The following is a 13,638-nucleotide window of genomic DNA, read 5'->3' on the forward strand; positions in this document are numbered from 1 at the left end:
CAATTGTTGTTGTGTCGTTAAATCTATCAAGCAATTAATCAGTCAGGTATAAATATTTGCGGATCAGAAACTGGATTTGTACGAAGCGGGTACCACACTACACCACACCACCACACTGCCATACTCACAACTCGCTCTACCTCACCGCAGAACTTTACAACGACTAATTAATTACCAGTTTATCAAGTCCGTTTTCGTTACTGCGTTAAGCGAGGAGTTTGCAGTGGTGTGTGGTGATGGTGTGTGGTGGTGGTGGTGTTCGTGTGCAAGGGAGATGGTGGTGTTGTCAGTAGCCACATTTATCTCTACACGTAACATCTCAGCTTTCTTTCTTTTTGTTATCATTATTTCCCTTCCCAATGACCGTTTATCTACATGTCCCTCCCTGTTTAAACACCCCCTTTCACTAATAACTATATGCTAGTCTCATGTTGTATTATTGTCTATTCCTAGTATTATTTTGTTTTCCTCCTTTCCTTCTTTCCTTCTCTTCCCGCCTTGTGCTTCTCTCACTATCCTGTCTTCATTCTGTGTGTGTGTGTGTGTGTGTGTGTGTGTGTGTGTGTGTGTGTGTGTGTGTGTGTGTGTGTGTGTGTGTGTGTGTGTGTGTGTGTGTGTGTGTGTGTGTGTGTGTGTGTGTGTGTGTGTGACAGTGTGTGTTTCTTTTCCAAAACTTGTTTTTGTGTCAGAATCTTTTTCAAACCATCTTGTCTTCTTTGCTTTCTTGCTTTATCTTTTTTCCTCTCCAGCTTAAATGATTTTTTTTTCAATATGTGTGTGTGTGTGTGTGTGTGTGTGTGTGTGTGTGTGTGATTTTCTATCCGTTCATGTGTCTGTATATCTATGTGTGCATGTTAGTATTTACGTACATGTGTGCATGTACGAGTACGTATATATGGTGCCTCATCTGTGTCTCTGCCTGTCTGTCTGCCATCTCTGTCTCTCGCTCTCTCTTCCGTCTCTCCTCCCTTTCCTCACCTCACCACACCTCATCGCCTCGCCAGCACCAGTTGGAGGTCACGGCGGAGGCAGGAGGAGCTGCAGCCCGCGCCCAGCTGGTGGTGCAGGTCGGGGACGTCAATGACAATGCCCCTGAGTTCGTACGTCCCGCCCCGCGCATCACGGTTATTGAGGAGGATGACAGGGACTTGCCCGCCACTATTGCCAGAGTGAGTACTGGCTGACTTTCTAATAACAGACTTCATAGCCACTATTGCCAGGGCAAGTATCGGCTAACTTTCTCCTCACACTTGCTCTCTACTGTTACTAAGGTGAATTTTGAACAGACTCCAGGAAAGACACAAGAGGCAAGACTAAGTTTGTACGGACACGTCATTAAGAGCGATGGAAAAAGCGATGAGAAGGTGCTCTAGATATGATAGTACAAGGAAAAGACAGAGAGGAAGAAACAAGGTAAGGTGGAAAGATTGTGTAGCAGCGAACATGAGGGAGAAGGGTCTGGATACTGACAGGGTAGCGACACAGGCAGGTGGTGGCGGCTCATGAGAAACAGCGACCGCGTATAAAGATTGGATGATAGAGGTGACGAAGAAGACTCTCGCCACCGTCACTGGAGTAAATGCTGGCAAACTCTCTAATAGCAGACACTCCCGTCACGATCGCTACAGTACTGGCTAAATTTCTAAAGACACACTTCCTCGCCACCATCCCCTCAGTGAATATTGGCTAATTCATTGTGATAGACTCGTTCAGCACCACCGCCACAGTAAAAGTAAGGGAAACTTTTCTGTATAACTAATGAGAGATAACAATACAGCATCAGTGATTAGGGAGTGGCTGAGGTTGAAGACAAATTAACGATTAATCCTTTCACAGCCAGACAGTTTTTTTCCATAATGACTTGCAACCTTTAAGACATTTTTTACGTACTAATATTTTTTAATTAGTTTTGTCGTCTGAAGAAGATAAACTCATAAAACTAACTTCCTGTTCTTTTTTTGTTTCCATGCAAACGATTCTTTGCAGTGCCCTGAATGCTAATAAAGACCGATCATAGACAGAACAGGACAGATATTAGATGGACAGTTAAGGAAACAGAACAGAAAACAGATGGACAGAGCAGAACAGAGCAAATCATAGATGGACAGAACAAAACAGATCACATATGGATAGAGCAGAACAGATCACAAAAGTACGTAGAGAACAGAATATAATAGTCAGACAAAGCAGAACACATACTGGATGGACAAGAAAAGGTAGCTTACGTATTGCAAGACACGGTGAGGCAGACAGGGATGTCATAGAAGCCAGGAAAGATTTAACGGACTAGCCCTACACCTGGAACAGTACATGCATAACCCAGAATACGTAGACACAGATGTGAGCCGCAAACACAACACCCCGGGCACAATGAAAGGTCCACAGTTTCTCCCCTGGGGCAGGATGGTCACAAGTCTAAAGGTCTAAAGATCCCTTAGATCGCTTAAGGGCAATGCTCAAAGCGTAAAGGTCCCTTACGATCAGCGACAAAGATCTTTTTGATAAGGGTTGCTTCGGGACCACCATCAAGCTCCCTTTCATCAACTCCATTCAACTTATGAGTCGGCATTATTTGCGTCTTTATCATTATTTCTTCTGGCCTTCAACACTAATTCCATTGTGGCAGAAGTGCTTTCAGCCATGAAACTACATGAAATATGTCAGTCTCCATAACAAGTGCATGATAAGACTGGCGGGATGGAGTTATTTGTGATAGATGAACTTAGCTGTGCTCTAAGACGGAGAGAGAGAGAGAGAGAGAGAGAGAGAGAGAGAGAGAGAGAGAGAGAGAGAGAGAGAGAGAGAGAGAGAGAGAGAGAGAGAGAGAATATACAGTACGTCAGTGATGACCATTTGTTTCGTTATGTAGACTCACATGAAGAAATTGCGCAGTTGTGCCACATCCTGCGCGACTGACTCGTAAGTCCAGTGCTCCTCCAACTACACCACAAGTGTTAATTGCTCCAAGGTTCTATTCGTGGCCTTTTGCCAAGTGTTGTTGGTAATACCACGAGTGTGCACCAGTCGTGTCACCAGGAAGTACTGAGAGGGTTTAAAATGCCTTGTGCAATACTAAAACTAAGGACTCTGTATATTAGGAGGACGAACCACTCCAATGGACGAGCTGGTCGTCACGCGAAGGCAGCACCGCCAAGCAACCAGAGGGATAGAAGACTCAGCCGCCGCACTGAAGAACGTGGAGAGAGAAGCGATTTGTCCACTCACGCAGCTTCATATTAACATATATGTTGCCAAGATAGGTATTCGATCATGCTCAATTTGCTGTTTAAATAATTCCAAATGAAATAATGACATGTTCTTTATTTGCCTTCCTAAGGATCCTGAGAGGTGAGGTAACTTTTGCAGACTCGGAAGTTCCTCCTTACTTTGTGTGATGAGATCATAATGTATCTGAGGTTTGTGTCACTGGTAGTGTACTGGGTTATTCAGGTAGCAGGTTATGTATCAGCCTAATGGTTACATGGCATTGTGACAGCTGCTCATGGTCATCCCTTGAATCCACCTCATAAGTCTTCATGTGGTGTGAAGGTGGCTGCATTGTGGAACTACCTGCCACTGTGAGTCAGCTTCCCCTGTCATGTCATCACTAATTTCTACTCTGCACTAATGTCTTAGCATTACGTTTAAGTATTAATATAAACATCTTACAGATAGTAGATTTAGGCGAAGGTACGGTTTCCAGACATGATCATCCACATGAATGCTGACAGTCTTATATTTTGTCCAAAGCCCCAATGCCATTACTTACGACTTATGACCCAGCCTTGTGATTAAGCCTAGCAAGTAAGCAAGCTTGGGTTTTCTTTGTGATTTAAATGTGTAAGAATTAATAATTATTAAAAAGCAGATAACCTTAATTTAAGAATGTTTTTTTTTTTTCCTTCACACACATGACGTGTGTGAAGGAAACTCTTCTGGAGACCAACAATACGGCCGTCTTATCATGCACTCCTGCCGCATTGGAAGGCCAGAAGAAATAATGATAAAGACGCAAATAATGCCGACTTATAAGTTAAATGGAGTTTATGAATGGGAGCTTGATGGTGTTCCCGAAGCAACCTTTATCAAAAAGATCTTTGTTGCTTTGACCACCAGCTTTACGAGTACACGAGACATGGAAATTATAAACCAAAATGAAATAATTTTTATTTAAAAAAAAATAAATAAATAAAGTTTGAACCCAGACCATGAAAAAGAAAAAAGGAATGTAATGAAGAATAATCTCACCTTTTTTTTTGGGATGGCAGTACCATCATCCCATCTAATCTTAAATGCTCCCTCCCATGTCAATGATAGCAATTATTAATACAATGTAAGCTATTTTTAATACATTCTCTTTCTCTAATGGTGGTGGTGGTGGTGCTGCTGCTTCTTCCTCTGATGGTGGTGGTGGTGGTGCTGGTGCTTCTTCCTCTGATGGTGGTGGTTGTGGTGGTGCTGTTTCTTCCTCTGCTGATGCTGGTAGAGTTGCTTCTTTTTCTTCTTCCTATGATGGTGGTGATGCTGCTTCTTCCTATGATTGCGCCGCTTCTTCTTCCTCTGACGGTGGTGGTGCTGCTGCTTCCTCTGATGGTGGTGGTGGTGCTTCTTCCTCTGCTGTTGCTGCTGCTGGTCCTTCTTTTTCCTCTACTGCTGCTGCTGCTGCTGCTGCTGCTGCTGGTCCTCCTTATGATCCATGGACCACCTAACTAACCATATCCTATCCTACCCTATCCTATCCTATCCTATGTTTGAGTCAGTTAGTTTGGTGGTGCTTGAAGTTGTCAGGGTCAGTTCGGTGATGTTTCTGCTTCTAATGCTGGTGGTTATGCTGCTTCTTTTCTTCCTCTCCTGTATGGTGGTGGTGGTGGTGGTCCTCCTTCTTCTTTTCTTCCTCTGTTGGTGGTGGTCCTTCTTCTTCCTTTGCTGGTGGTGGTCCTTCTTCTTCTTCCTCTGTTGCTGGTGCTGCTGCTTCTTCCTCCTCCTTCTGACCCTGACAACTACATGGACCACCTAACTAACCATATCCTATCTTATCCTATCCTATCCTATCCTATCCTATTGTATTCTATCCTATCCTATCCTATCCTTAACCTGCTTGAGTCAATCAGTTTGGTGGTGCTTGAAGTTGTAAGGGTCAGTTCGGTGGTGCTGCTGCTGCTTCTTCCTTCTGGTGGTGGTGCCTCTTCGCCTTCCTCTGCTGGTGGTGGTTCTTCTTCTTCTTCCTCTGCTTCTAGTGGTGGTTGTTCTCCTTCTTCTTCTTCTTCTTCTGCTGGTGGTGCTCCTTCTTCTTGCTTCTTCCTTTTGCTGGTGGTGCTTCTTCCTCTGATGATGCTGATGGTGGTGGTGGTGGTCCTTCTTCTTCCTCTGCTTCTGCTAGTGGTGATGGTGATCCTTCTATTGCTGGTGGTGATGGTGATCCTTCTCCTTCTTCTGCTGGTAGTGGTGGTGGTGGTGATGATCCATCTACTTCTTCCTCTGCTGCTGTTGGTGGTGGTGATGGTCCTTTTTCTTCTTCCTCTGCTGCTGCTGGTGGTGGTGGTCCTTCTTGCTCTGCTGCTGGTGGTGGTGGTCCTTCTTCTTCTTCCTCTGCTGCTTCTGATGGTGGTTGTGATAGTCCTTCTTCCTCTGCTGCTGCTGGTGGTGGTGATCCTTCTTCTTCCTCTGCTGCTGCTGGTGGTGGTGATGGTCCTTCTTCTTCCTCTGCTGCTGCTGGTGGTGGTGATGGTCCTACTTCTTCCTCTGCTGCTGCTGGTGGTGGTGATGGTCCTACTTCTTCCTCTGCTGCTGCTGGTGGTGGTGATGGTCCTACTTCTTCCTCTGCTGCTGCTGGTGGTGGTGATGGTCCTACTTCTTCCTCTGCTGCTGGTGGTGGTGGTGGTGGTCCTTCTTCTGCTGCTGCTGGTGGTGCTGCTTCTTCTTGCTTCTTCTCTTTGCCGGTGGTGGTGCTTCTTCCTCTGATGATGGTGATGCTTCTTCTTCTTCTGGTGGTGGTGGTGCTGGTTCTTCTTTCTCCTCCTCCTGACCCTGACAACTATATCCTATACTATCCTATTCTATCCTATCCTATCCAATCCTTAACCTGCTTGAATCAGTCAGTTTGGTGGTGCTTGAAGTTGTCAGGATCAGTTCGGTGGTGCTGCTGCTGCTGCTTCTTCCTTCTGTTTGTGGTCCTTCTCCTGCTGCTGCTGCTGCTGTTGCTGCTGCTGGTCCTTCTTCTTCCCCTGCTAGTGGTGGTGGTCTTTTTTCTTCTGCTGCTGCTGGTGGTCCTTCTTCTTCCTCTGCTGCTGCTGGTAGTGATGGTGATCCTTTTTCCTCTGCTGGTGGTGATCCTTCTGCTGCTGTTAGTGATGGTGGTCCTTCTTCTTTCTCTGGTGGTGGTGGTGGTGGTGGTGGTGGTGGTGGTCCTTCTTCTTCCTCTGCTGATTGCTGGTGGTGATGGTGATGCTTCTGCTGCTGGTGGTGATGGTGATCCTTCTTCTTCTTCCTCTGCCGGTGGTGGTGGTGGTGGTAGTGATCCATCTACTTCTTCCTCTGCTGCTGCTGCTGGTGGTGGTGGTCCTTCTTGCTCTGCTGCTGGTGGTGGTGATGGTCCTTCTTGCTCTGCTGCTGCTGGTCCTTCTTCTTCCTCTGCTGCTGCTGATGGTGGTGATAGTCCTCCTCCTTCTTCCTCTGCTGCTGCTGCTGGTGGTGCTGCTTCTTCTTCTTCCTCTGTTGCTGCTGCTGGTGGTGGTGGTGGTCTTTCTTCTTCCTCTGCTGCTGCTGGTGGTGATGGTGATCCTTCTGCTACTGTTGGTGATGGTGCTCCATCTACTTCTTCCTCTGCTGCTGCTTTTGGTGGTGATGGTCCTTCTTCTTCCTCTGCTGCTGCTGGTGGTGATCCATCTTCTTCTTCCTCTGCTGGTGGTGGTGGTGGTGGTGATCCATCTACTTCTTCCTCTGCTGCTGTTGGTGGTGGTGATGGTCCTTTTTCTTCTTTCTCTGCTGCTGCTGTTGGTGGTGGTCCTTCTTCTTGCTCTGCTGCTGGTGATGGTGGTCCTTCTTCTTCCTCTGCTGCTTCTGATGGTGGTTGTGATAGTCCTTCTTCCTCTGCTGCTGCTGGTGGTGGTGATCCTTTTTCTTCCTCTGCTGCTGCTGCTGCTGCTGCTGGTGATGGTCCATCTACTTCTTCCTCTGCTGCTGGTGGTGGTGGTGATGGTCCTTCTTCTTCATCCTCTGCTGCTACTGGTGATCCTTTTTCCTCTGCTGGTGCTGCTACTTCTGGTGATCCTTCTTCTTCCTCTGCTGCTGATGGTTCTTCTTCTTGCTCTGCTGCTGCTGCTGCTGGTCCTTCTTCTTCTTCCTCTGCTGCTGCTGGTGGTGGTGATGGTCCTTCTTCTTCTTCCTCTGCTGCTGCTGGTGGTGGTGATGGTCCTTCTTCTTCTTCCTCTGCTGCTGCTGGTGGTGGTGATGGTCCTTCTTCTTCCTCTGCTGCTGCTGGTGGTGCTGCTTCTTCTTGCTTCTTCTTTTTGCTGGTGGTGCTGCTTCTTCCTCTGATGATGGTGATGCTTCTTCTTCTTCTTCTGGTGGTGGTGGTGCTGGTGCTTCTTCCTCCTCTTCCTGACCCTGACCACCTGACATGGACCACCTAACTAACTAACCATAATATCCTATCCTAATCCTACCTATTCTATCCTATCCTATCCTTAACTTGTCTGAGTCAGCCAGTTCGGTGGTGCTGTTGCTGCTTCTTCCTTCTGGTGGTGATGCATCTTCTTCCTCTGCTGCTGGTGGTCCTTCTTCTTATTCCTCAGCTGCTGCTGCTGCTGGTGATGGTGATTGTCCTTCTTCTTCTTCCTCTGCTGTTGCTGCTGCTGGTGGTGGAGGTGGTTATTGTCCTTCTTCTTCTTCCTCTGCTGTTGCTGCTGCTGCTGCTGCTGGTGGTGATTGTCCTTCTTCTTCAACCTCTGCTGCTGCTGCTGCTGCTGCTGTTGGTGATTGTCCTTCTTCTTCTTCCTCTGCTGCTGCTGCTGCTGCTGCTGCTGCTGGTGATTGTCCTTCTTCTTCCTCTGCTGCTGCTGCTGCTGCTGGTGGTGGTGGTGATTGTCCTTCTTCTTCTTCCTCTGCTGCTGGTGGTGGTGGTGGTCCTTCTTCTTCTTCCTCTGCTGGTGTTGCTGCTGGTGGTCCTTCTTCTTCTTCCTCTGCTGGTGGTAGTGGTGGTGGTGGTGGTGGTGGTGGTGGTGGTGGTCCTTCTTCTTCTTCCTCTGCTGCTGCTGGTGGTGGTGATGGTCCTTCTTCTTCTTCCTCTGCTGCTGCTGCTGCTGGTGGTGGTGGTGGTGTTGGTCCTTCTTCTTCTTCTGCTGCTGCTGGTGGTGGTCCTTCTGCTGCTGCTCGTGGTGCTACTTCTTCTTTTTGCTGGTGGTGGTTCTTCTTCCTCTGATGATGGTGATGCTTCTTCTTCCTCTGGTGATGGTGATGCTTCTTCTTCTGGTGCTTCTTCCTCCTGACCCTGACAACTACATGGACCACCTAACTAACTAACCATAATATCCTATCCTAATCCTACCTGTTTTATCCTATCCTATCCTATCCTTAACCTGTCTGAGTCAGCCAGTTTGGTGGTGCTTGAAGTTGTCTAGGTCAGTTCGGTGGTGCTGTTGCTGCTTCTTCCTTCTGGTGGTGATGCATCTTCTTCTTCCTCTGCTGCTGGTGGTCCTTCTTCCTCTGCTGCTGGTTGTAGTGGTGGTCCTTCTTCTTCTTCCTCTGCTGCTGCTCTGGTAGTGATGGTGATCCTTCTTACTCTGCTGGTGGTGGTGGTGGTGATGGTGTGGTCCTTCTTCTTATTCCTCTGCTGCTGCTGGTGGTGATGGTAATCCTTCTGCTGGTGGTGGTGGTGGTCCTTCTTCCTCTGCTGCTGCTGCTGCTGCTGGTCTTCTTCCCCTGCTGAAACTATTGAATTATTATTATTAATCTATTATTATTATTATTATTTTATTTTATTTTTATTGCCCTACCTTCCTGGTGGTGGTGGTGGTCCTTCTTCCTCTGTTGGTGGTGGTGGTGGTGGTCCTTCCTCTTCCTCTGCTGCTGCTGCTGCTGCTGCTGCTGCTGCTGGTGGTGGTGGTGGTCCTTCTTCCTCTTCCTCTGCTGCTGCTGGTGGTCTTCTTTCCCTGCTGAAACTATTGAATTATTATTATTAATTTATTATTATTATTATTTTATTTTTATTGCCCTACCTTCCTGACGGTGGTGGTGGTCCTTCTTCCTCTGCTGCTGGTGGTGGTGGTGGTCCTTCTTCCTCTGAGTCCTCTGCTGCTGCTGGTGGTGGTGGTCCTTCTTCCTCTTCCTCTGCTGCTGCTGGTGGTCTTCTTCCCCTGCTGAAACTATTGAATTATTATTATTAATCTATTATTATTATTATTTTATTTTATTTTCATTGCCCTACCTTCCTGATGGTGGTGGTGGTGGTGGTCCTTCCTCTTCCTCTGCTGGTGGTGGTGGTGGTCCTTCTTCCTCTTCCTCTGCTGCTGCTGGTGGTCTTCTTCCCCTGCTGAAACTATTGAATTATTATTATCAATCTATTATTATTATTATTTTATTTTATTTTCATTGCCCTACCTTCCTGATGGTGGTGGTGGTGGTGGTCCTTCCTCTTCCTCTGCTGGTGGTGGTCCTTCTTCCTCTTCCTCTGCTGCTGGTCTTCTTCCCCTGCTGAAACTATTGAATTATTATTATTAATCTATTATTATTATTATTTTATTTTATTTTTATTGCCCTACCTTCCTGATGGTGGTGGTGGTGGTGGTCCTTCTTCTTCCTCTGCTGGTGGTGGTGGTGGTCCTTCCTCTTCCTCTGGTGGTGGTGGTGGTCCTTCTTCCTCTTCCTCTGCTGCTGCTGCTGGTGGTGGTCCTTCTTCCTCTTCCTCTGCTGCTGCTGGTGGTCTTCTTCCCCTGCTGAAACTATTGAATTATTATTATTAATCTATTATTATTATTATTTTATTTTTATTGCCCTACCTTCCTGATGGTGGTGGTGGTGGTGGTCCTTCTTCTTCCTCTACTGATGCTGCTGGTGGTCCTTCTTCTTCTTCTTCTTCATCTGCTGGTGCTGCTGGTGGTGGTGCTTCCTCCTCCTTACCCTGTTCTCTACATGGAACATTACAAACTGACTCTGTCCTATCCTATCCTATGCTAACCTATCCTAGCCTATCGTTAACCTACTTGAGTGAGTCAGTTTGGTGGTCCTTGTAGTTCCTAGGGAAGGAGAAGGGGTGGGGAGGGCAGCTCTCCCCTGGGCAGCTCCACTACCATACTGTATGTTTTTTAGGCACACATGGTGGTGGAGTGGATGCTCTTTGAAGTTTTTTTGTAAGTTCCGAGTGGGGTTCGAACCCACGCTTCCCTCACGCCAATCTTAAAGTTCATCACTCTACCCACTGGGCCACGAAGGCCCAACACTTTTTTTGCAAAGTTAGCCTATTTCCCCATATTATGTTCATGTTAATGTATATTAAAGAAGAAATGTTGTTTATTATGTGAATTTTTTTTCCACCATATCTTTTTTTTTTAATTAGTTAATTATTTTTTTTAAGGTTTTTAATGGGATTTGAACGCTGGCGTCCAATATTCATTGTTCCCAAGACCGTCACTCTTTCCACTGGGCCATGGGAGCCCCGGCACCGCTAAGAGTATAGAAGATTATTTGAACACAGTATTTCCCGAACTGTGTTCATGCCGCACCAAAAGGTAAATAGGAATTACTGATGTCGATTTTAATATGAAGATTTACATTCATAACGATAATAAGTTATAACTAAGTATTGTGGACCTGAGAGTATCAGTCATGGTGTGGAAATAATAGTAGGTGAGACGAAAAAAAATTTAGAATGCTGGAGATTCCGTGTGTCTGGAGCCGCTTGTGGGAACCCTCCCCTGTGTTGCGTAATAACTAGCACACGTGCTGCACTACCACCACCACAGCACACCATTACACCTGCCCATTTTGCAGCACGAGAAGGACTCAGCCCAGAGACCCACGAGTTGCTCTGTTAGTAATTCACGTCGTCTGAGCATAGAAATCAATTTAGGTCACCCAAAAAAAGCTGGTGACCGTCTCTTGGCAGCCGAGTACCCTTAAAGCACTCACTTGTTCTTCACACGGGATTTACTCATCAGAAGAATGAAAGATTCCGACGGTGAGGAAGGGGGCCGGGGGAGGAGTTAAACAGGAGAGGGCAGGAGGACGAGGGAAGACCGAGGGCGTGTGTGTGCTTTATTTATTTACTTTTTATTTTTTTTCACACACCATAAAATATTGTTGTAAGTCACCGCCCAGCAAACAAGCCCTTACAATTTTACCATCTTAGCAACAGAGAGTGTGTGTGTGTGTGTGTGTGTGTGTGTGGGACAATTGTCGTTAATAATAGAGATTATAATTATAAATACAGCAGCAGTCTGTGACGTCATCATTCATCTCTACCGTACTCCTCTTTCTACATCCTTTTATTGCTTCTCATTCTATCTCTTCTTCCTATATATCTCTGGAGAGAGAGAGAGAGAGAGAGAGAGAGAGAGAGAGAGAGAGAGAGAGAGAGAGAGAGAGAGAGAGAGAGAGAGAGAGAGAGAGAGAGAGAGAGAGAGACGTTAGCAAGAGTGAAATTTCTTTCAGGTTCTGTACAATTTGGATGTTATTGTAACTCTTATCAGTATCATAGTAATTACTGAGGATGACAAATATTAGAATAATAATAGTTATCATAACGAGCATTATTCTTTTCCATACTTTTAATTCATGAAGCGCACACACCCTCGGTCTCCCCAGGTCCCCATACCCTCTCCTCTTCAGCTACCCCCCCCCACCGCGTCAATTCCTCCCCGTCGCAAGCTTTCATTCATCCTGCTCACAAGTAAATCCTGTGTGAAGAACAAAGTGAGTGCTTTAAGGGCACTCGGCTGCCAAGAGACGGTCACCAGCTATTTTGAGTGATTGTACAGCTTTTGTTGCTGAAGGGAATACGGGTTAATGTTGCACTCATTCTATCAAACTTAAACTTAAAGCATAAACCTGTTATTTCTGCAGCCAAGTAATGCACAGTGCAGCCAGTGAGTGGGCATGATAACTCAAGAAAAATCAGTTCTCAAATAGTGCAAGTAATGGTAAACTTACGAGGGCGGGAATAATGTTTCCCTCTGGCTGCTGGAGGCGCTACCGTCGCGGCGAGAGCAAACGTTTAATGTTGAGTGGACCGTCCTCGTACCGTAGTATACAAAGTCCTTGCTAAAACACACAACAGTAGTGGAAAAAAATTGCAGGGAGAGTTTATTTATATAAAGAAGTCGTGGCAGTAGATGGACAAAGCACTTCGTCACTAAATGTACCTCTTCTAATACATTTGCTTGTCATGGTAAGTTCTTTCTCTCCGCCACTAGTGATTAACAATAACAATTTATAGATTCTGGGAATGTGATCGGCTGCAGATGATTGTAGTGCCTTCGTTTGATTGGCTTAGCCCCTCGCACGTCGTCAGCTGCTGTGATAAATGTACCCCCACAACGAAACGCTCCCTTAACTTAACGAGAGGCTAGAAGGTTTCAAGAATCGATTTCACAGAGCACCTCTTCAGTGATCATAGCAGGATACAAGTGAGCTAAAGGAGAGTTTTGAGTATTCGCTCCCTGGACTGTGATTGGCAAGGGAAATGACCACAGCTCAGAATGTTGAATTCTAAACCCGACTCATTGAAGCCGTGGGCCGAACCATCTGACAACAAAGAATGGATCACCACACAACACCTGGATGGAGGGGCGAGCTAGGAAGTTTTGCTGTGGTGTCCCAAAACAGACGGGCAGGCAGGAATTAAAAGCGAAAGTTTTATGAGGCCTTCGTCCTGTAATGGAAGCACCGATACTGAGTGATGATGATGGTGGTGGTGATGACGAGGGTGGTGAAGAGTGGGAGTCTTCAGTAACGGAAAAGTGAAGGTGACTGATAGTGACGAGTAAGTAGCGGCAGTGGATGAAGGTGATTTGATGAAGTACAGGTAGTGATAGTGTGATGGTGAAATGGTCAGTTTGTAGTGATGGCAGAGTGAAAGTGATGGCACGTGCTGACAGTGTGGTGATGGGTGGTGATGACACGTGGAGTGAAGGCTGTAGTGCTGTGTGGTGGTGGATGGTAGTGACACGTGGAGTGACAGCAGAGTGAGGATGATGATACGATGATGAACAATGACGTGTGGACAGTGAAAAAATGATGAAGATGACGATATGATGATGGTGGGTGCTAGTGACAGAAAACAAAGAATAACGCTTTGCTACACCATTTTGGTTTTATTGTTGTTTCAATGAACACACCGTACGTAACTATATCCCTTCGCAGGGTTTACATCTCATTGTTTGGAGAATTTCTAATTGTTACACCATGTGGCGCAAATAACAAACAACTCGCAAACAAATTTTTAAAATTCATCTCTTCCTCGCTCATCCTCTCGGCCCCAATGCTGGCTCATTCAGTATTGCGTGTGTGTTAGGATGTTGGTATGCGGGTACTGTGACTGCATTACGTCACCACAGTAACTGGTCCCGTGGCAGGTATTTTATTCGCCATTGTATTATTGACTGATATTTTTGTTGCACTGGATGCAAATTAATTGTCATATTA

General features: G+C 46.2%; 1 protein-coding gene across 1 annotated transcript in view; it reads left to right on the plus strand.

The window, feature by feature from the left end:
- Nucleotides 1–13,638, plus strand: part of LOC135108962 (uncharacterized) — a 55,201-nt gene that overhangs the window by 33,666 nt on the left and 7,897 nt on the right. The window contains exon 6 of the mRNA XM_064019863.1: nucleotides 1,005–1,169. Within this exon, the coding sequence (XP_063875933.1) occupies nucleotides 1,005–1,169 (165 nt within the window). The remainder of the gene's footprint in view (nucleotides 1–1,004; nucleotides 1,170–13,638) is intronic.

Source organism: Scylla paramamosain, chromosome 18, assembly GCF_035594125.1.
Source record: "Scylla paramamosain isolate STU-SP2022 chromosome 18, ASM3559412v1, whole genome shotgun sequence".
In the NCBI taxonomy this organism is placed as follows: domain Eukaryota; kingdom Metazoa; phylum Arthropoda; class Malacostraca; order Decapoda; family Portunidae; genus Scylla; species Scylla paramamosain.